General features: G+C 45.8%; 1 protein-coding gene across 2 annotated transcripts in view; it reads left to right on the forward strand.

Moving 5' to 3' along the window:
* Positions 1 to 14,654: 14,654 nt before the first annotated feature.
* Positions 14,655 to 21,130, forward strand: part of STOX2 (storkhead box 2) — a 115,664-nt gene continuing 109,188 nt past the window's right edge. Inside the window, exon 1 of one of the 2 annotated variants that reach the window (XM_047856629.1) lies at positions 14,655 to 14,859. In XM_047856629.1, coding sequence (XP_047712585.1) covers positions 14,676 to 14,859 — 184 coding nt within the window. In that variant the 5' untranslated portion in view covers positions 14,655 to 14,675. Of the gene's footprint in view, positions 14,860 to 14,883; positions 16,319 to 21,130 lie in introns of those variants that run through there. The other variant, XM_047856630.1, reaches the window with a different exon arrangement.

Genomic DNA, 21,130 nt, shown 5'->3' on the forward strand with positions numbered 1-21,130 from the left:
AAATGAAGATGTCTACTCATAGAGGCTTTGTGATCTGACTGTTATGGGGATCGTGAAAGCCTGGCGTAGGACTCAAGTTTCCATATGTCTGTTCTAGTGTTCTTTCCCTACACTCGCTGTCCCGCCCAGAGCCCTGATCTTTCCCAGAACCTCGCTGAGGTTGTTGGGTGAGAAAGCACAGGCTCAGAGAAGTTAAGTGATGCTTGCTAAAGAAGCCAAGCAGAGTTAGTGGCAGAAGCAAGCCATGAGCTTCAGAATCCCGATTGCCATCTTAGCGTGCCTTCCATCACCCCACCCCAGCTCCCCAAGCCTTGCCACGCTGTGCCTGGGCAGGGCTGCCCTCTCCGTAGGTGTCAGAGTGGGCCATGTTGCCTTGAGCCCACTGAGAGGCAAACGGAGACAAGGAGCGAGAACCATAACCATAGTATATCTCATTGTGACTTATTGTGAAAATACTAAAGGGTGCCTGGGAACTTTTGTTCCATGAATGTGCGTGTGTGTGTGTGTGTGTGTGTGTGTGTGTGTGTGTGTTTTACCCCTCTATTTTTCTTTTTTATGTGTGTGAAAAAATCAGATTTTATAAATACTAAGGGATTCTTCCTGTTTAGAGACCACAAAAGAAAAAAAAAGAAAGAAAGAAAGAAAGAAAGAAAGAAAGAAAAGAAAAGAAAGAAAAGAAAAGTGAACTGCTTGCTTCCATTTCAAGCAATATAGCTGACTCTCTATCCTGGAAAGCCCCAGATTAGAAAAAATAAATCTATAAATTTCCAGGTGAAATATTTCATCGTATTTCTTGGCTCTTTAATCTCATAAAACAGAGATCTCCATCCACCATGAAACTAGCAACTCAGACCCAAGGGAACTGGTTTGTTCATGCTGTGCAAGGAAACTGGTAGACAGGGCCAACGGCAACAAGGTCTGACTATTTAAAACAGCAATAACAAGATGGAGGGAAAAAAGAGAGAAAGAGAAAGGGGGAGGAAGAGAGGGAAGGAGGGAGGGAGGAAGAAGGAAGGAAGGCAGGAGGGAAGGCAGCAAGGAAGGAAAAAAGGAAGGAAGGAAGGATGGATGGGGAGGGAGAGGGAGGGAGGAAGGAAGAAAGAAGGAAAGAAAAAAGGGAAAGAAGGAAAGAGGGGGAGGGAGGGAAGAAGATGGGAAGAGGGAGGAAAATGAAGCAGGAGGAGGGAAAAAGAAGGAAGGAAGCGAAGAAAGGAAAAGAAGTAACAACAATAGCCTGGGAGCCAATATGTGTTTTGACAGCGTTGAATCATTCTCGGGTCTTTGTGTTGTGGGGGAGAGTATGGAGAGAGTGGTTCACTTTAGATTTTTTTTTTAATTGAGAATGTTTGCTAAAATAGGGTAATCACAGAAAGAGTAGAACGAGAGGAAGCGATGGACTGAAGAGGACAGAGGGCACTCTGATGATCTAACGTGGCACAGTAAAGAGCTTTGTGAGCTTTCCAGGGATCGACCCCTTGCCTTGGCGGGCAGAAGAAGTTGTCTCCGCGTCCAGCCCCGGACCAGGTGTAGGGTGTCAATTAAAAATCATTAAATTAGCATTTACTGAGCACTAATGAATGGGCAGGCACTATTCTAGGCGCTTGATGTGTATCTCACTGAATCCTCTGAATAACCCCATGAGGTTGGCGCCTTTGTTTCCCCCGCACATTACAGAGGAAGAGCTGAGGAAAAACCGTCACCCGGCTGGGAAGCGGAGATACCGGGATTTGGACACTGACATATGAATTCCAGAAAGTTCCTTGTAGCTCCTAAACCATGCTGCCTTGGCAAAATCCTTGCAGGGAAATCCTTGCCCTGGCAAAATTCCAGAGAGGGGATCCGGGGAACCACATGCCCCCAAGATGGCTCAAGGCCTCTCCCCTCCATTCTCGTGTCTCAGCAACCTTCAGCTGCACACCGCGGGGACCCATTGTCCCGATTTCCTGGGTACAGTCCAGTGCTGCGTTCTTGAACTCGCATCATGTATGAACTCTGACAAGTGCACAGAATCACTTTCTCTTAAGCTTTTATGTTTTGGTGGCTGGGGTTGTGGTGGGGGTTACAGCAATCTGTAATGACATGTGGAAGCCCGCTGGATACTCTTCTCATAATTGATGCATACATAGGGCGAATTTGGCCTCTCACCCCGAGCAGTTATTTTTCACTCATTACAGGGTCTAAATTTAAAAGATCACACTTGGAGAGCCACCAATTCATTAGCATATGGGTGATGACTCCGGAGACATTTATTTGTTAATACCAAACATGGATGGGTTCCCTTATGCCTAAAACTTACATAATGTAGGTTTAAAATTGTATAATGGGTCTGGAAAATTCCGTAGAAGGCTTGCTTCCAAGGACTTGGAGATGTTTAAAACACAGTGTCTGGAGCTAGGAAGCAAGATCAGATATCCTCTGGAAATAAGTCCTTGAGATTCTGGAAGAAAACTGTGTCGCAAAACCGTGACCCTTTCTTATCTCTGGGCTCAATATTCTCTTTCCTTCATTGCCTTCGGTCTCTTTCTGGTAGCTTCTAATTTGGGTTCGGCCTTTTCCCACTTCTGGGGTATTTTCTCTCCTTCCTTTTGAGAAGCCACCTTGATAGACAGGTGAAGTTTCCTGACTGGCACAGAGATGTGTCCGCACGAAGCCCGAATGTAGGCTGAGGCCAGGGTTCGACCGTCGCACGTAGTCTCGTTTGTGTGCTAAAGCACGTTGCACGTGTAAAATGTTAGGAAATGTGGCATTCTGTCCCTGTCCTCTGCTGCCAGTCTCCTCGACTTGGTGGCCCAGAGGGAGCCACCACTGGTGTCTTAACACAGCCCCTCATTCTCTGTGGGAAGCGGGAGAGAGCCAGGGAGGAAAATCCGGGAATGCTGGGTTCACGTTCCCTTCTCAAGGAGCATTTGCCATCACGTGCCAGTTACCTGAGCCAGTTGCCATTATGTTTTTTGGCAAATGGGGTCATAGCAGAGCCGATTCAATCTACGTCTTGGCCCAAACTGAACTTTTGCTACAGGCCTTCGGATCCTCGCCATTTTAGTCAGAGGACAGAGAAGAGCAGAGAGAGACACCCAAAGTATTGCTATTTTACATTTACAAATAACTGACCGTCCTGGAGACTCTACTTGTCCCCCCACTTTAGATTTATTTATTTATGGGCTCTTATAGAGCACAACTTACATTTTTTGGCTGACCTTCCTGAAAGTAGGGTGACCAGATGTCCCTGTTTGCCCAGGAGGGCATTGGTTTAAGTGTTTTGTCCTAGTCTAATTAATAGCGTCCCTTTTACTTTAAAAAGTGTCCTAATGGAATAATAAATACTATGGTAACTCTAATGAAAGCAGCTGCAAATGATTTTTAGGTTATAACTAATCCTTTGTGTTTGAACTAGAGGGTCCACAGCACCCTTAAAATACCAACCAAACGAAGAATCATAGGAAGATTGAAGATTTTTACCCATAAGCCCAATTACTTCAACTCGAAACAATATTTCAAGCGGACTTAGCAGAATGTATTCAATAATCGCATCTGTGTGTTTTTCACTCTATATTAGGGTTGAAAATGTTGTTAGTCGTCATTACGTGCTATTACCTAGAAGTCCTATATTTTGCTATAAGTTGAAGTAGTTATTCTTAAATAGAGTCTGGAATTTCCATAATCTGGGACCTTGCTTTTTTTTTTTTTTCCTTTTCCAATTTTTGTAATTTGATAGAATAGGAAACTATCGGGGCTGTGCTTCTTTTTTGATATATGATTTTAATTGTTCATGTATAACATTTCCTTAAATTACAGGAAGCCACAGTTTGGAAAAAAGATCCATCCGTTACCATCCATCTGGGGTACAGTGTGGGTTTTCACTGGCTTGGGAAACGGGTCTGTGGTGACCTGTAAACAGAACTGAGAAAAGAAAACTTTCAAGATTGATTAATCTGAAGGAGGCGTGTGGATTTAACTCTAAATCTCATGCACCATCTGTACAAACCAGCCGAGGGAGTCATTTGAGTCATCGGAAGAAATTCGTCTTCTGTTTTCCGTGCACATCTATTCATAAAAACTTATTAATAAGATTACGAATTTGGGGGCTGTTCTGGCAGTATAAAAATGTGTAAGAACTTCATTCATACTACGGAACAGCAGTTAAGAGATAACCCTTGCAAGTGCTCCCATCAGTCATTCCAGAGGCAGAGGCGGGGCGGGGTGGGGTGGGGGAGGGGGGCAGGGGAAATCCTGGACAGGAGCAGAATCCCGGTTCTTCAACCTCTGTACGACATTGGGCAAGTCACTTACTGCCTTTGGGCCTTCATTTTTGCATCTTTAACGATGATAACTCCTGCCTTGCTCACCTCTGACCTTGGACACTCCATAAACTGTCAAGTCCTGTGCAAACATAAGGCAGCATTTACTATCCCTTAGCTGTAAAATGGATCTGGGGGAAAACGACGTAGATATGGTCACAGTTCCTTTACGACCAAAATCCACTTTATGTATCCGTGGCATTTGTTGCATTCCTGCTAGGACTGCAGCACTGAAGAGGGTCTAAAATTAGCACAGCACGGCACACATTTATTGAGGGCCTACTTCTGGAAAGGCACGAGGCATCACTGATGAGTAGACTGAAGCTGTCCCTGGCTACCCCATTTTAAATCGCAAACCATCAGCCTCAGTGTTTGTCCCTGGCTTTATTTTCTCGCATCACACACATCACTATTTCACGTCCTCTATAACTTGCTGCTCTCTTTGTTTATTGTTATCTCTTCCCATTAGGGTGCAGGCTCCTTGGTGACAGAACGTTTTGTTCTTACTGCTGTTATTTTGTTATCCCAGAACTTCTGGCCTTTATGAGCACGGAGCAGGTGCTCAGAGCACATGGGTTCAGCGCACAAAACAGTCCTTGGTCTCAAGGGGCAAACAAGCCAGGGAAGCAGTGGGAATCTCTGTGCCATATTACGTTGTGTTACGATGTGGTGAGTGCCGTAATCGGAGCAAAACAAGGGCTTCTCACGCTGCAGGAGAACAGAAGGGCTGAGGGAGGGAGAAGGTGGAAAGCTTGTCAGAGGACTGACCACAGTTGGAATCTGGAAGGATGAGTGAGAGGTTTTAGGAGGATAGAGGGACCACAGGCATCTCCGGGAAACAGGACGGCCTCCAAGAAGGCCAGGAGACGGAAAGGACGTTGTTGAGGAGTAGGAATAGTTGAGCTAGTTGGGCACACCGCAGTGAGAGCCCACAGTGATTTACTGGAGCATCAGGAGAAAACGTGAGAACTTGTATTCCTGTTGGTCTTCTAAGTAAAAAGTGCAACAGAAATGAAGACTTACAGATCGATGCCAGGGCCTGTCCTGGGTGAATGTGTCACCGGGTTGGAAATACACGGTGGAGAGGCCATTTCTGTGTGGCCCCGTGTGTTTAACTTTTAGGATATTACTCTCTGGTGCAGATTATTTGCGCTCAGAAAGTGGGTTTACAGCTCCCATGATCTTCAGATCTTGTCACGGGATGAGGAGTAACCGTGAAAATAATTGCTACCCCGGCCAAGCCCACTGGTCACCTCGTGGCAGGACGCTTCAAGGAATTGGTCAACACAAAGCGATAGTATTTTTCGTTATAAAATGATGGGAGGTAACAATCTTGCTGACCTTTTCTGGGGATGAGGTTGGTACCACTCACAATAATCTGAGGAACCCACCGATACTGTGATTTTTAGCTGGTCGTCTGTGGTTAGTCAACTATGACACTATGTCGGGTTGTGACTGATGTCCGGTGGCCCAGTGGAGAACTCAGTCTACCTACTGAAGCTGGGCAGTGGGAATAGACATTCCTCAGTCTCACGTGCACAGGGTAGCCCTGACATGTCTGAGGATAAATGGAAAGATTTCCTTAATGAATTGTTGATATTACCATTTGCGCCAGTCAGGCACCTTTCTATTCTTTTCCCTCTCAATCCATATAGAGGCGAGGTGACTCAAGATTTTTCATTCACTCAACTCACTCAGATTGTTTCCTTCGGAGGCTTGTTGGATTTCATGGAGAGAACTCAGTCTTGGTCTGTTTGGATCTCAGAAAAGTATTAGGCCTTTCTAGAGGATGCCTGTTCTCTGTGAGAGCGTGCCTAGCTGCCCCTGGCTTTGTAAAAGGTCATATTTTGGTGCTATCTTTAATGACTCGAAGCCTTGTGAGCATAGCTTTAGGGTCTTTACGTGAATGAATACAGCCGCGCCATGTGCTAATTTGCAAAGACAGATCTTCAGCGTAAGGAGGATTGTCAAAGAGGTGGTTACGAAGCTGGACAGAGGGACTACGCACCAAGGTTAAGGTGAACTGGATTATTTCGCTCAGCTGACCACCCAGGTGAACTCTTCTGATTTTACGGAAAATATTTTAAGCATTTTGAAGAGAGACTTGAAAGCCTGACACAGGATCCTCATGGGTACTTTTCCCAAGAAGAGGGCAGTATATCTTACTAAATATGTGGCATATTCAGAGTAAAAACAGGCCACGAGGTTTACCTCAGGTAACAAAACTTGTTGAACAGAAGTCAGCCGCTTCATGGTCAGTGTCAAAATCTTATCAGAGAAGATGGTTAAACGGTTTTATGCTTTCCAACCGCATTCACGTGTGATTTGGAGCTTCTCCGTGCTAGTTAATATAAAGACTGAAATATGTAATCTTTTTATTACTATGTAGTCTGATTTTTGCCTTAAACTCTTTAATATTGAGCCAAATTACTGATGATCAGTTTCCATTTTTAATTGAAAAACTGGTTTTGAAGTGTGTATTTAGACAAATTAGGCATACGATTATATATATCTTAATTTTTGACATTTAAATTTATAATGTAGTCTTATTTCATTGAAGATTTTAGGTTACTCTTTATCTTTGGCAAGTTAACACTGATTTTCCACGTATGGCCAGCTGCTCCGTCCTCATTGCCTTGACTCAGGCCTTTGGGAGGTAGGAAGGCAGTGGAGACACAAGAACGTGGTGATGATTGGGTGGAGTGAGGGGCATGGGATGGATGGGAGGGAGCCGTGGAAGAGAGAAGCACGGGCTGCCTCATCCCCATGTTCTTGCTGTATGACACAGGATGGCCAGAGTGTCATTCACATATGGAAACGTGTGCCGGGAAGCCAGAGGCCAGGAGAAGGGGATAACAGGGACTCGTTTTGTGTAACGAGCAGCTCAAGTTTGATTGTCCATGGAGGATCTGGGGAACATACTCAGTTGGGGGAATAGGGATTTGGAGATCAGGGGAGAGGTCAGATGGTGAGAGTTGGGGAAAGCATTCACTTACAGGGGTCAACACTAAGTGGAGGGTGTTGTTGAGTTCAGCTAGGGAGACTGAGAAGGGGAAGGAAGAGTGACTAGGGACAGATTCCAGAAAACGCCAGCGTTTCGTGGGCAGGGGAGAACTGAGAGGTGGGAGGAGAGCCAGTGGAGAGGGACAGCAAAACAGACAAAGGAGAGACACATTTTAAGAGGAGAGAGTGGGCACCAGTGCAAACAAGAACCCAGATAAGGACCACAGTCGTCAAAGGATTTTGCAAGGGAGAGCTTGTCAGTTACGTCAGCAGGAAGAAAAATGTGTGTGTATCATATTTAGGAGTTATGTAGTATTGGAAAGTATGGGAATAAGGGCCAAAATATGTAGCATAAACAATACGTGCCACAAAGTTCAAGAAAGGGGGGGGACCCAGAAGTAAAATGACTCCCCGCTTCTGTGTGTGGAATCACCAGTCCGTTAAACCTTGGAGGTATCCGCGATCCTCTCCCCTTGGCCTGCCCTCCTCGCCCATCGTCTCCTACATCAGCCGTGTAGATCTGCAGGTTCTAACGTGGTGGTGTCTCCTATCCACACTCCTCCATGCTTCCAGGGAGAACTCAAATTCCAACTCGCATCGAGTCAACCACACTGTTGCAATAGCGCCCCAGCTGGCCTTCTGGGGTGGGTGTCTTTCTTTTCCAGATAATGTCCCACTCTACTGCTGGGCTAATAAAAAAAAAGAAAACAAAACACAGCATTTAAGAAAGTATAATTCATATACCATGAATTCACCAGTTTTTAAAAAAATTTTTTTACATTTATTTATTTTTGAGAGACAGAGAGCGAATGGGGGAGGGGCAGAGAGAGGAGGAGACACAGAATCCAAAGCAGGCTCCAGGCTCCGAGCTGTCAGCACAGAGCCCGACGCGGGGCTCGAACCCACGAACTGTGAGATCACGACCTGAGCCAAAGTTGGACGCTCAACCGACTGAGCTACCCAGGCGCCCCTCACCAGTTTTTAAGCGTTGGATGTGTTTTGATACATCTGTGCAATTGTGCAGCCATGGCCACAGTTCGGTTTAACCGTATTTTCATCGTTCCAAAAAGCTTCCCCCTGCCTATTTGCAGCCAGTTTCTGCTGGATTAAATTTATAACCACTCAGTTACGTCTCTCCTTTGCTTGGTAGTCACGGTGCCCCCGTTCCTGGTGAGTTATGCACAGCCTAATCGGCCTAAGTCTCAAGCCCTCCCTGCACTCCCTGCCCCAACATACGTTTCCACCCCTGTTTCTTATGATTCCCTGTATCTCCCTGCCTTTCAGCTGGACAAGACTATTAGCTGCCGCTGTTGACATCTGACCATTGTGTCATTGATCAGGCTACTTTTGCCAGCTGGCAGACACATGGAGTGTCAGAATGGAGTGTTTGTTAATTGTATATATTTATGTATGTATTTATTTATTTATTCATGGCAAACGCTTCAGTGTCTGCAAACTTAGAAGAAATTTAAAAATTGTTTCCTCTCCCTCTCTACAAACTCCAGTGCAGCCTCGAAGGGCCCATTTTCCACTCCGATTTCGGTGGCACGTGACCCTGCCCGTTTACCTTTGAGCTTGTTCTGGGCCCGTGGCCTACCTGAACTTAGCCTGCGTTTTCAAAGCTGATAAAGGAGAAGATGTGTGCGGCCGGCGTGTGCGAGTATAAAGACCGACTGGCAACGGCACGGCCTCACACAAAGCCACTTCTTGCCTGTGGCTTTTGTTCCATGCAGTCTCTTCTTTTTATCTTTAAACGTTTGACAAAATGTACATTTTAGTTAATTTTGAGTTCAGTGGCAACAAGTGGATTCATATTGTTGGGCAGACCATCCCCACCATCTACCCGGAACTCTAGACTCACTGATCACCAACTCCTCCTCCCCACCCTACCTAGGCCCTGATGACCATGATTGTTCTTTCTATGGCCGCGGGTTTGTCTACACTAGGTACCTCATTTAAGTGGGACCACACAGCTTTTGTCCTTTTGTGTCTGGTGTCTTTTCACTTCGCTTGGTGTCTTCAAGCTTCATCGTCCACGTTGTGACCTGTGTCAGAATTGCCTTCCTCTTTAAGGCACTGTGCCATTGTATGGACAGACCACATTCCGTTTGTCCTTTTGTTGGTGGACCCTTGGGTTGTTTCCACCTTGTCTGAACTCTGTTCTTGACCCCAGGAATTTCTCCACTTTAATCAAGGTGTGCTGGGTACCACTGAATGCCCCGGCTCCCGAGTATGCGGTAGCTGGGCTGGGTGCTGTTTTCTTCTTTTGTTCTAAAACCGGTCTGTGGATGCTATATATTTCCACTGTCCAACTCAGCAGCACCCATCAGGGTCAGTGAGCTAGCTGGCAGCATCCTTGACCCCCACTGGGATTCAGCCTCTTTTGTAAATTTGATACAAAGCAGGGTTTATAGAACAAAGGGATCTAGAAGGGACTCAGGTTTTAAAAATGCTTTCCCCTCTCAGTGATCAACACTAACAAGAAAATTGGTTCTCTTTTACTGATGCCTTCTACTTGTCAGCAGTGAACTGGGACATTTGTGTATTTACCTCAGATTCTTGCTGCAACCCTTTAAGAGAAATCTTACTACCATCACAATAGAAAAACAAATGGAACCCAAAGATGAACTTTTCCCAGGCCCCCAACAAAGATATGGATATAGTACCTTGGACATGACCATGCCTCCCTGCTCTCTGTTTCTCTGCCTGCGATTAGTCTGGTCTGGAGGTGGGCATCACAATTATGCCAGTTTACTCCAGCAACAGTCCTCCAGATCTCAGGCCCTCTTGAGTTACTTCTCTTTGGTGAACCCCTCTGTCCCCAAACATTGCTGTCTTTAAAGGGAGCATTCATTGACAACCGTGACTCATTATGGCCCTGTTAGGAGTAAATGACAGGTGACAATGTACCTAAGTGGAGAATAAGAGAAATTCAGCTTAGATTTTGATAGCAGTGGAAAGAACAATATATACATGCATTCTCCTTATTCTTCAGAGCTCTCTTAACCATGTTTCCCCCTATGGATTTATCACTTCCCAGGGTGTTTCAGCCACCACCTGTCTAGCATCTTTTAAGAAAGACCGTAAGTACTGGAGCTTTCTGTTAAAATTGTTAACTAGCAGTTTGGGGCCTGGGTTAGGGACAAGATGTGGATAGACTTGCCCTGGGGACAGAGCCTTGGTCAGCTACCTTAGCCAGCTGCCTTCTGGAGGCCAACATATCCCAGGCCCTACAGACGTGCGAACATATATACATATGAACATACGCGTGTAGATATGTGTCCCATAAGAGACTCCTCCGGTTTTGCATTTCACAATCCTCTGAAAAAGCCCTAGTCCTTCAAGGGCATGCTCTTTTCTGACTCGCATCTAGCTTTATGAGCAGGGTCACCCACCTGCCCAACTTCAAGGTGTGCATTTATGTCTCTCTTTTTTTTTTTTTTACTAATCAGCTCGTTTGTCAAATTAACCTATTAATCTCATCTGCAAATCATGTTTCAAGAAGAAGCAGAAAGATAAATTATTCTCAGACTCAGAATTCTCATTTTTATTTAACAGGTATTTTAATCACAATATTCGATGCCTCTATCACATAACATACATAAATACGAGAATGCCTATTTCCTTTCTGCGCATTTAGGTCGCATACTGTACTATAGTCGCACTTGGGCAGAGAAATGAGGCCACAGGCAACTTTGGTTGCAGTTTCAATGGAGTGTCCCCTGGATATTCTAGTTTGGGGAGTCTAATATGCCATTGGACATTGCCAGTGGAATTGCAGCGGGCGTCCCTGCATCCCAGAGTATTGTGAGCCTAGGAGGTCCTGGATTGAAATTCCTCTTCTAGGTGACAGGGTCAAGGCTCAGACCTGTTACCACTTATGTTTATGCTTGTGTTCATTTTTCACTCATATCAACCTTTTCTTGACTCCAGAGATTTTTCTTCCTGATCTATTATTACATGTTCAGTCTGTAGTCAGGGTGGGCTTTCTAATGTCTGAGGGGGGCTTTCTGTGCACAGCAAAGATCATTTACAGATATTTAGGTCTTTCATTAATGCTCAGTATACGAGAGATACAAATTCAAAAAATCAAATTTTCTTTTACAAGAGATACAAATGGAAAAAATAAAAATGCCCTTAAGTTTTTAGATTCGGTTTACTCTGTTTGTAAATTTAAAATGATAAAGTAAAAACTATAACTCTTGGGGGAATGTTGAAAAAATATTTGATTAATTCAAGTTAAAGACTATAAAGTCCCTTTACTCAACAATTAGTTCCATTCAGAAATACGGTTTAGTCCATTCCCTTAAAAATTTAAATCGCATTTATAAATTTGGTATATTTAACTTTTAAAGATTTTATTTTTTTTCATTAGTTCTTTTTTAATTTTTTTTTAATGTTTATTTATTTTTGAGACAGAGAGACAGAGCATGAACAGGGGAGGGGCAGAGAGAGAGGGAGACACAGAATCTGAAACAGGCTCCAGGCTCTGAGCTGTCAGCACAGAGCCCGACGCGGGGCTCGAACTCACGGACCGTGAGATCATGACCTGAGCTGAAGTCGGACGCTTAACTGACCGAGCCACCCAGGCGCCCCTACTTTTAAAAAAGCACTTATTACGTCTGACTGGGAAGGCTTCAAACCAGATCTTCCAGAATACTCACTCATGCTTCATTAGTCATCAAATACATGCCAGGCATTACTAGCCACTGGAGATACAACTCTGAATAAAACAACAATGAACAGCGATGAGTAAAACAGAAAAATCCCTTGCCTTCATGGAGTTTATATTCTCAAAACTCTTAAGTTCATTAAACTCTTAGAAACCTAAAAAACCAGAGTTTTAAGTGAGAATTTCAAAGTCAAATTTCTTACACTTTTCCACTTAGAATCAGAAGTCTAAGATCAATTATACATTTGAGTTAGAATCACAAAGCAAACGTGTATCTAATTATCAGCGTCTATAAGCTCATATGTAAATACCAAATGTACAAATTATGCTGGAGCCTGATTTTAAACATTACACCGTAAAATTCATTTGCTTTATCATTTTTCCATTGAATTCTAGACTTGCCTAGTACTGAATACTGGGTTATGCAACTGACCTTCCTTGAGAGACGGGGGGTGACCCCGATACAGGACAGTCTCATTTAGGTGGAGAGACTTGGAACCAGTACTGAAGACCTACAAGTTGGGTGTGAGCAGAGTGAATGTTTGCACAGGACACACTGAGTCTCATTTTCACAGTGGCTACAATCACAGGGGTTTCCACGTCCACTTTCTTCTGAGAGGATTGGTTTCGTAATGTGTTAATGAGATTCAAGCCTTACCTTCATAACCTTTCTTGATGTTGCCACCTGATTCAGATGGATAAATTACTTAACTGTCCCTAAACTCTCCTACTCCATTTACTATCCGATTCCATTCAGCTAACCCCACCTATTTGCTCTTTGATGCTTCTGTGTCTGGCTACTTGGCCTTGCCTCCAAGGGCACTCTGTTGGGTAGGTACACGGGACAGTACCACTCCCCTCTAAGGCCCACACTCAGAGGTGGCTGAGGGTAGCTCTCCTCCCCAAACCTCCATCACCCCACCCCATTTTTTTTTTTTCACGTGAACAATGAATATTTTCTCAGTTTTAAGTCAAGGGCAATTCAGACTTACTCTCCAGGAAATTCCTGGCTGACCCCTCCCTTCAAACAGATTCCCTCTTCTGAGCTCCTTCTATTGAGAAATTCTAAAACTATCGGTGTGTCTTTGCTCAAAACCCTTCAGCAGTTCACACTGCACTGGGAATAGAATACAAAATCTTTAATACAGCCTGCAAGTCCTTGCACGATCTGGCTCTTGCCTTCCTCTATGACCTCATCACACGCGTTCCTCTTCTGCTCCAACTCCAGCCCCACTGGCCCTCCTTCACTTCTTCCAGCAGAGGCCACACTCACTTCCTACCACAGGTCCTTTGTACGTACTGGTCCCACTTTCTGAAATACCGTGTTCCCAACTCTTTGCTTGGATGACTCCTCATTCCCTAGGTCTCAGATGAACATTGTTTTTCATAGAGGTTATTCTTCTTTCTAGAACTTAGCACACTTGGTGGTGCATTTATCTGCTTACTACCTACACCATAAACTGTGTGGGGCCATGTGTGGTATTCAGCGCCCATGACAGGGCTGGCATATTCTAGATAGTCAATAATTATTTGCTGAATGAGTAAATATCACATTTGCCACAGCAATCACCATTAGCCTTCAGTCAGAACTATTATAATCATTCACGTCACCACTTTTGGCTCATGGGAGGTACTGAGTAATTGTATGTTGAATTGGATTGAGAGATCTAAATGTCAATATCTCATGCATTTTTATTTTATATTACCTTTATGGTTCTTTACACATTTAGTCTTCTGTAGCTTCTAACACTGTGGTCTTTCTGTTCTTAGAAGACCTCTTACAGTAAAGAAGACATCTTAGCAAAATGTGCCTTCTGGGGGAGTCTCTTTTCCTAACTTTTAAAAAATGTCACTAAACTGTGGCTAATGGGTTTACAGTTGTAGTAAATTTTGATTAGTGTAAATATAAGTTCCATATGATACTTAGTGATTTTATTTGTTTGCTGGCTTGTGTACCCCCATTATCCCAAGAGATAGATTAGTTACGCTGGCTCCTTAGAGGAGTTCTGGCTCTTTAGAGAGCAGCCTTAAATTACTGAATAGAGGCTCTGGTTCTAGATTATCTAATGCTTGTGGCTTAAACCCCACCCCCATATGCATAGTTCTTCAAGAACCTTGCTGCCCGCCCCCACCCCCAACAAAGAATTCAAGCCTCCGAATAGCACCAAATCATGCTAGAACTCTTGAATCTTAACCATTTAGAGCCCGCTGTTTTTCTGGTTTTGTTTGTTTTTGTGGCATCAGCCTAAGATCATAGCCCCATAACATTTCGTATCCTTGTCTCTGTAACTTGGCACCTGTGTCTACGAAACAACAACATAAAAATGATTCTGAACGTTGCATCGTCAGTAATAAAAAAGCGCAAAAATGTACAATAAAGTATACTGTCGAAAAAAAAAATCAGGTTTATTTTTGTTGTTTAGAACACCCGAGCATTTCTGGAAACCCAAATGGGGGTATAAGCGCTTTGAAAACCAAAAACCAAAAACAGAAAACCGGCAGCCCGCACAGCGTCGTCGGGGTCCGCAGCGTTGTGCCCGCGCGCCTTTAACTCGGCGTGACCTCGGCGTCCCGGCCCCGCGCCTCGGCCGGGGCGGCGCATCCCCCTCCGCCCCTCCCGCGTCGCGCGCATTGTTGTCCTTTAGCGATTGGTTGCTGGACCAGAAGCAGCTGTGCAGAGCCGCGCCGTGTAAAGGACCTGAATGCAGGTTAGCGGGCTGCTGGTGACTTACACGAGGGATCCAGGGAGAGAGAGGAAGAGCCGGAGACCACCTCCACTGCGTTTCCCAGGCGGCGTGGACCAGGTGCCCCGGCGGTTGCGGCTGTCGCAGGAGCTCCCGGTGGCGCCCCCTTCTCCGGCTCTAGCTGACTCCGGGGTTGGCGCAGGTGGGCAAGACAGGGCACCTCAGATCTCCCTGTTCCCACTGAGGGGGTTCTGTCTCTTCCTGCGAGGGGGAGGGACAATCCTAAAAATATGTAAATATCCGAGCACGGACTCCGGGCTGGGGCTCCCGCCGAGGTCCCCGCGCCGCCGCAGGGTGTTTTACATGAAAATGAGAAGCCTGACAGGATCCGTGCTCTAACTTAAGGCAGCTCGGTGATTAGCATGAGACTGGGCGGCTGCCCCGCTTCCTGCCCTTCAGTAGCCATTCTGCGCGCTCGCGACCGGGCGTTGGTGCCACCGTGCGGGTGTGGATCGGCAGGCTCGGCATCGCTGGCAGCCATGGCTCCAGACGCCCCCTCGGCCAGTAAGTAGGAGCATGCATGTGTAGGGGGGCACATGCGTGTCGGCGCGCGCGCGCGCGCACACACACACACACACACACACACACACACACACACACACACACACGCACACCACCCTGAGCCTGGGAAGGAGGAAGATTGACGAGGCGCTGCAGTTGCGAGGAGGACTCGGGCTCTTCCTGGATTCCGCAGGAGCCCGCCTGCCGCAGCTGCTGTCTGCAGAGTCTGCTCGGATCCCTGTGCACACGCGCCCCCCATTCGAGCCTCTGTAATGAAGACTGCCTCCCGAGGACTGCAGGGGAGGCCGAACCAGCCTGCGCCCGGGACTGCGGGCCGCGCGGCCGAAAGGCCCGGGGGGACACGACTCGGACGCTGTCATCCCCACGCCTCGCTCTGAGCCGCCGGGTGCGGAGAGGGTCTGCCGCCGCCCCTCCGACTTCCCGGGCGCCCGATCCCGGGTCAGCCCCGGAGGAGGCCTCGGCTTCCTCATTTGTTTGGGTCTTTTGTGCCGTGGCTCACAGTTGGCTAAGCACTCCTGCGCTGAATCGGGCCATTGTCTGCGCTCCCATTGCTTTCACGCTGCAAGTCTCGGCGCCCCCACCCCGCCCGCCCCCTCCCCGCCTCCTCCCGGCCGGGGAGCCTCCTAACGTGCCTTTCCCCCCCAGGAATCTGGAAGCTATAAGCCGGGCGGATTGCAAATGAAGTGTAATGCATTGTGGGACGTGTGTAAAATCGGAGCCTTCGCCGTGGGGGTGTGTGGGGGCGTGGGGAAGGCCGGACCCGCCGCTGGCGGTGTAGACGCCGACGAGGAGGGGCTGGGAAAATGTGCGCAGAGTCCGCCAGGGTCGTGCCCGCCGTAGACGGATGAAGCAGCGCGCTGCGCCCCGGCGCTGAGGCCCCCAGGATCGGGGCGGCAGGTCGCGCTCCCCCACCATGAAGAAGACCCGGAGCACAACCTTGCGGCGAGCCTGGCCTAGCTCGGATTTCTCCGACCGGGCCTCGGACCGAATGAGGTCCCGCAGCGAGAAGGACTACCGCCTGCACAAGCGCTTCCCCGCGGCCTTCGCGCCCCAGGCTTCGCGGGGCTACATGACATCAGGTGGGTAGCCGCGTTTCTGCCCCCGGGCCGGGTCCGCGGGGCGTGCTCGGTGCGCCGCCGCCGGGGTGCTTAGGTGGGAGCACGGCCGGTGATGGATGCGATAAGTTATGGGGAAAGCAGGAAAAATTAGCTCACATCCACCATTTTGTACCTCCGCAAGATCCACAGCAGGCCCTCTCAATATGGGGTTTGAGAGCTATTAGTTAGGTAAAATAAGGGAGGGGGCCGTGCCTGGCGCTTTGGCTGCAGGAGATAAATGACTGCAAGGCTCCTGCGCGGCAGCCTCCTTGAGCTTTGTGGGAGAGCCTGCGTCCGGGGCCGCCTGCAGTAGCGAGCTGGCCGGCTCCTGCATGGTGGCCAGTTATCCTGGTGGGTATTTAGACAGCCCCTTGTGCCTACAAGGGAACAGGTTCCGTGCACAACTCTGGATGGTTGGAGTCCGGGAAGAGCCCCGCATACGTCTCAGAGCTCGTGTGATTTGCACGCAGACAACTCTGTGGGAGCTCATTGCATGCATTCCGTGGGGTAATGGTGTGTATGCGGATTGAACGCTCACATGATTCTGTGTGGATTTAACATATGTTGCCTCGAATTAGGTTGTATGGAAAGAATGGAGGCTGTATTTGCATGTCAGACAGGAAGGACGAACAAAACGGTGAATGGAAACGGAGGCTTCAGAAAGGGTTTCATCATCGTAAAACGCAGGGCTGTTAAGAGTATTTCGGAAGGAGCCGGTTCCCTTTGGCAGCACGACGGAATGGCTTTGGCTGTGACTTGGGAACCCAGGGGATAAAATACTGGAGGAAATGCCGAAGGAGGCAAATCCTGGAACTCTTTCCTTGTTTTCTCCTTACTTATTGTTGACCACTTGTGTGCCATGGTCAGACATCAATTTTTGTTCATTTTTTTTCAGTTTGAAAGAAGTGATGTTCTACCAAACACAATGTGATGGAAGAGATGAGATTATATTTGAAACCACATACTATTCCAAGTCATCCCGAGCCCTGTCTTCACTGGCGAGGTTGCTTTAAGCGTGTGGTTGGTGCTCACAGGGTAGCTTTGCTATCTTTCCCCTTAAAACAGCAAGTTTTTTTTTTTTAATATGTATTATCCCTGGGATCAGTACTTCATGCTTTAAAAATGTCTTGTGACCACATTTCCATAAATATAAAACCTAAATAAAATAACCATCTTTTTTACCGCAAAATCTGGCTACAGAGGATGTTGTACTGTTTTGGCAGTAAGGCGCCCTCGATTCTCTTTCATGAAAAGCCAGATTTGCAAAGTGACAAGTACAGTTTATACGTTAGTAATTCAAGTCAATCACTGCTGTGGTTGCTACAGTCTTCAGACTTGTGATTGTAAATTTTGAAATGCACCTAAATCGAAATCTAACCTCAAAACACATATGTACATAAACTCATGTCTGCACCGAGTGTTTCGATAATCCCAGGTCTCAGATGCCTGGGTTTGAATGTCTTCATTCCACACTGAATGGTTCCCCTCTTTTTTTTTTTTTTTTTATCCCTCTTCAGGAACCAGTACTGACACCAAGTGTGAAGCTATGGGAGGGCAGGTGGCCATAATTTCTTCAACAAACCTGTGAGATTCTTTAACGATTTCAGGCATATTCCCATAGAGCCTGTTTTTATCTGTCTTTGGCATGGCTTCATTATGATCACATTTTCGTTATTTGCTGAAGTACTTCCCTGCGTGTGCCAGATCTGCGAGGTGTTTCTGAAGGCGTGGGGGAAGAAACTCTTAATGTTATTTGATTCTCTTTTCTTATTTCATTTCTTGATCTGCACATGGTAAGCAGGTCTGACAGTGATGTTGAGGGATAAGCTGTTTCAGGATAGTGGTTTTCTATGCAGATTGAATGTTAGGTACCTGCTGACAAAAAAAAAAAACACAAAAAAACAAAAAACAAAAAGCCACCAAAAAACAAAAAACCCAAAAGGTGGGGGACGAAGAGCTGTGTCAGTCATTCGGTATTCTCTGGAGCGTCCCTAAGGGCCAAGTGCCTTGCTAGATTCTCACCTATCTGTTAGGTTGGATGTAATATGGTGTGCCCAGCGAGGGAGGGGTATTATTTATCTATCCTTAAAACGTTAGCTAAAACATGTAATGAGTGGTGTTGGTGCTGATGGAAGGAAATGGTAAATATTAAGACACACCTACAGTGAGCGTTGGGAGAGTAGATGGAATCGCTCGTATGCATCTTTTGTGTGTTTGGGGTGGGTATCTTATCAATTTCCTTTTCAAAAATGGCTCTTTTCCAAATATGAAACTTGATAGGAATAGATGGTATATTGAAACACGCAGAGATCATTTACAGGAAGTTCTTTTCCTCTTACAAAAGGTAAAGGAAATCTACTTGTATCAAGTTAGTGACTCTGGATATAAACAGAGGCTTTGTCACATAAAATGAAATAGGAAATGAGGCAGCTGAGAACATGAGTCTTTTCATATTCTGTTTGTCCAGTCATTTGGCATAATAACGACTGGTATTATCATACTTCATTTTCAGTTGAAAGAGTTTTTTTGTTATTGAGTTCAAAGGACAAAATAAGTTAGGGAGTTACTTAAAATAAGGAATTTAAAATAACTTCACTTGAGACTCTTTTTAGAAATCCACCTCCCCCACCCCAACAAATGTTCCTAAAAAATATGGGGGGGGGGGAAATCACTTTTTTTTTTTTAACTTTAGGAAAGAAGAGAGAGAGAGAGAGAGATCCTTGGGAATTTTAATAGCAGTTGTTTTGGTCTGGCATACCTGTCACACAGTAGACACTTGAAGTTTACCTCTGTTTATTAAGGCCGAATTGCAGGCGTCCGTAATAGCTTTCTAATGAGACAGCACCATTTCAAACAGCCTTCTCTCCACTAATAAGTAATTACCAGTTTGAAATGTGATTTATAGCAGTAGGCTTGACATTTAGCCGTGGCTTTTTCGTATAGCTTCAGGATAAACTACACTTAAACTCAAGAGGTTAGAACAGGCGCATATAAAACTTAAAAGAGATCCTCTGGAAGTACAGAGAATTCTGAAACTTCAAATCTTGACGACCATGTCTTTTATGACTGTTTAAGCTCCCAATTCATGCTACCAAATCTAAAATAACCCTAAGAATTCACAGGCCTCTTTCTGGCAACCAGCAAGTTCACAGGCCATGAGATGAATTCCTTGTTCATCTTGACTATTAATTTCCCAATGGTAGTTTCTGGGCAGAAGGGGGAAAATCTTACCTTTTGTTCAAGACAAGATGAATAACTCCATGCCCAGGCATTATCTGAAGAAGAAAAGAGGTTAGATCAAACGGATGTGGAATCATTCTGCGTTTTCTAAAACTAGATATTATGACATCAGTTAACCAGAAATAAAAGTCTGTCTCCCCCCAGGGAGGGCAATAGCTGTATAATTTCTAGTGCTTTCCACGTGAAAACATGCTCACATACCTCCATGAAATAATTTTCAAGACCGCAAACCTTTTGTCGGTGAAGCTATTAGAGCCTTAACTGTGTGACCTCTTTGCACAAATGTTGCTACTAACTTTACATTTTCTTCACTCTCTTCTCCCCCAGTCCCGGGGAAGAGTGAGTCTAGATGTTCCACGTGTAATGCCATCAAGTCGGGGGTATTCTATTGATCAGGAGTTGGAAAGTCAGTTTCCCACATAAAGGTTCTACAGAGCATGTCCATCAAAGCTGTTGCTTAATGCAAGATATCTCCAAACTTAGGGTGCTTTTAGATTTTAAAGAATGGCAAAGCAGACAGTTGTACCACTATGACTTTAAAGGGTTGGAAAAGAGAGTAACACAAAAGGCCCAAATTGGCATCTGAAGAAAATTTAAATCCGTCTTGTCTGCCGACCCAACTGATGTCATTGGTGGGGCGGAATGACCAGCACAACCACCTTGATGACTTTATTAAGTTTTAATTTTATAGAAACTAATTCTGGGGCACAGCTGACTGTGTGTCCCAGATCCTTCTGTTCTGTTATTTTAAGAGATGTGAGAGTTTCCTGGGAGTGGAGGATGGACACTCGAGGTTCCAATCTGGGCCTGCCACCAACCGGCTGTGTCCCTGGCGAGTAATATGACCTCCCTCCCGTCTGTAACGGGTCCTTCTGGTCCCTGCTTCCATTACAGAATTGGGCCCCGCGGTGACTCTGTAATGAGCCATCACAGGACTCGTGAGCACTTACACAGAAATCGTTAGAAATAACCTTTGCCCTTTCTACTTATTGGAGTCACGTGCTTCCCCGTATGTGGGGTGTGTGAGAAGTGTGCTCAGTTTGCAAAACAGTCCTATTTCCTGCCATCCTCAAGCCTTGTGTTAAATGTGCGCGCGGCTTGTGGTGGCCAGCAGAGTGATTCGGGAGGGAGGTGATGGACGAAGTTATAATCACATGCAAGTTTTAATAAATAACATCCCGTCACCTCCTTTCCCCTCTTCGGAGAGATCCATTTTCAGCCAGCTACTCCAACTGTGTTTTAATTTGAAACTACCTGTGTTGACTCCTTTCATCAGGCAAGTGGAAGTGAGGAATATTACACTTGGTGGTGAATGACTTTATTCTTTATTTCCCAAGAGAACATGAATGCACTTACAAAAGGTCACCTCTCTTGGTGTTTCAATATCTTTTACGCTCTCGTGAATGTTTTTATTTGAAAAAAGGAGTATGAGTGTATTGTATAAAAACCTTAGCATTTTTACACCTCCGGAGCAATTCTGGCTTAAGTTCCCAACACCCCAGAGAGTTAGGAGAGTTCAGACAATAGCATGTTCTTTGGTAAACCATTGCTTGT

This window comes from Prionailurus viverrinus, chromosome B1 (assembly GCF_022837055.1).
Source record: "Prionailurus viverrinus isolate Anna chromosome B1, UM_Priviv_1.0, whole genome shotgun sequence".
Classification (NCBI taxonomy): Eukaryota; Metazoa; Chordata; class Mammalia; order Carnivora; family Felidae; genus Prionailurus; species Prionailurus viverrinus.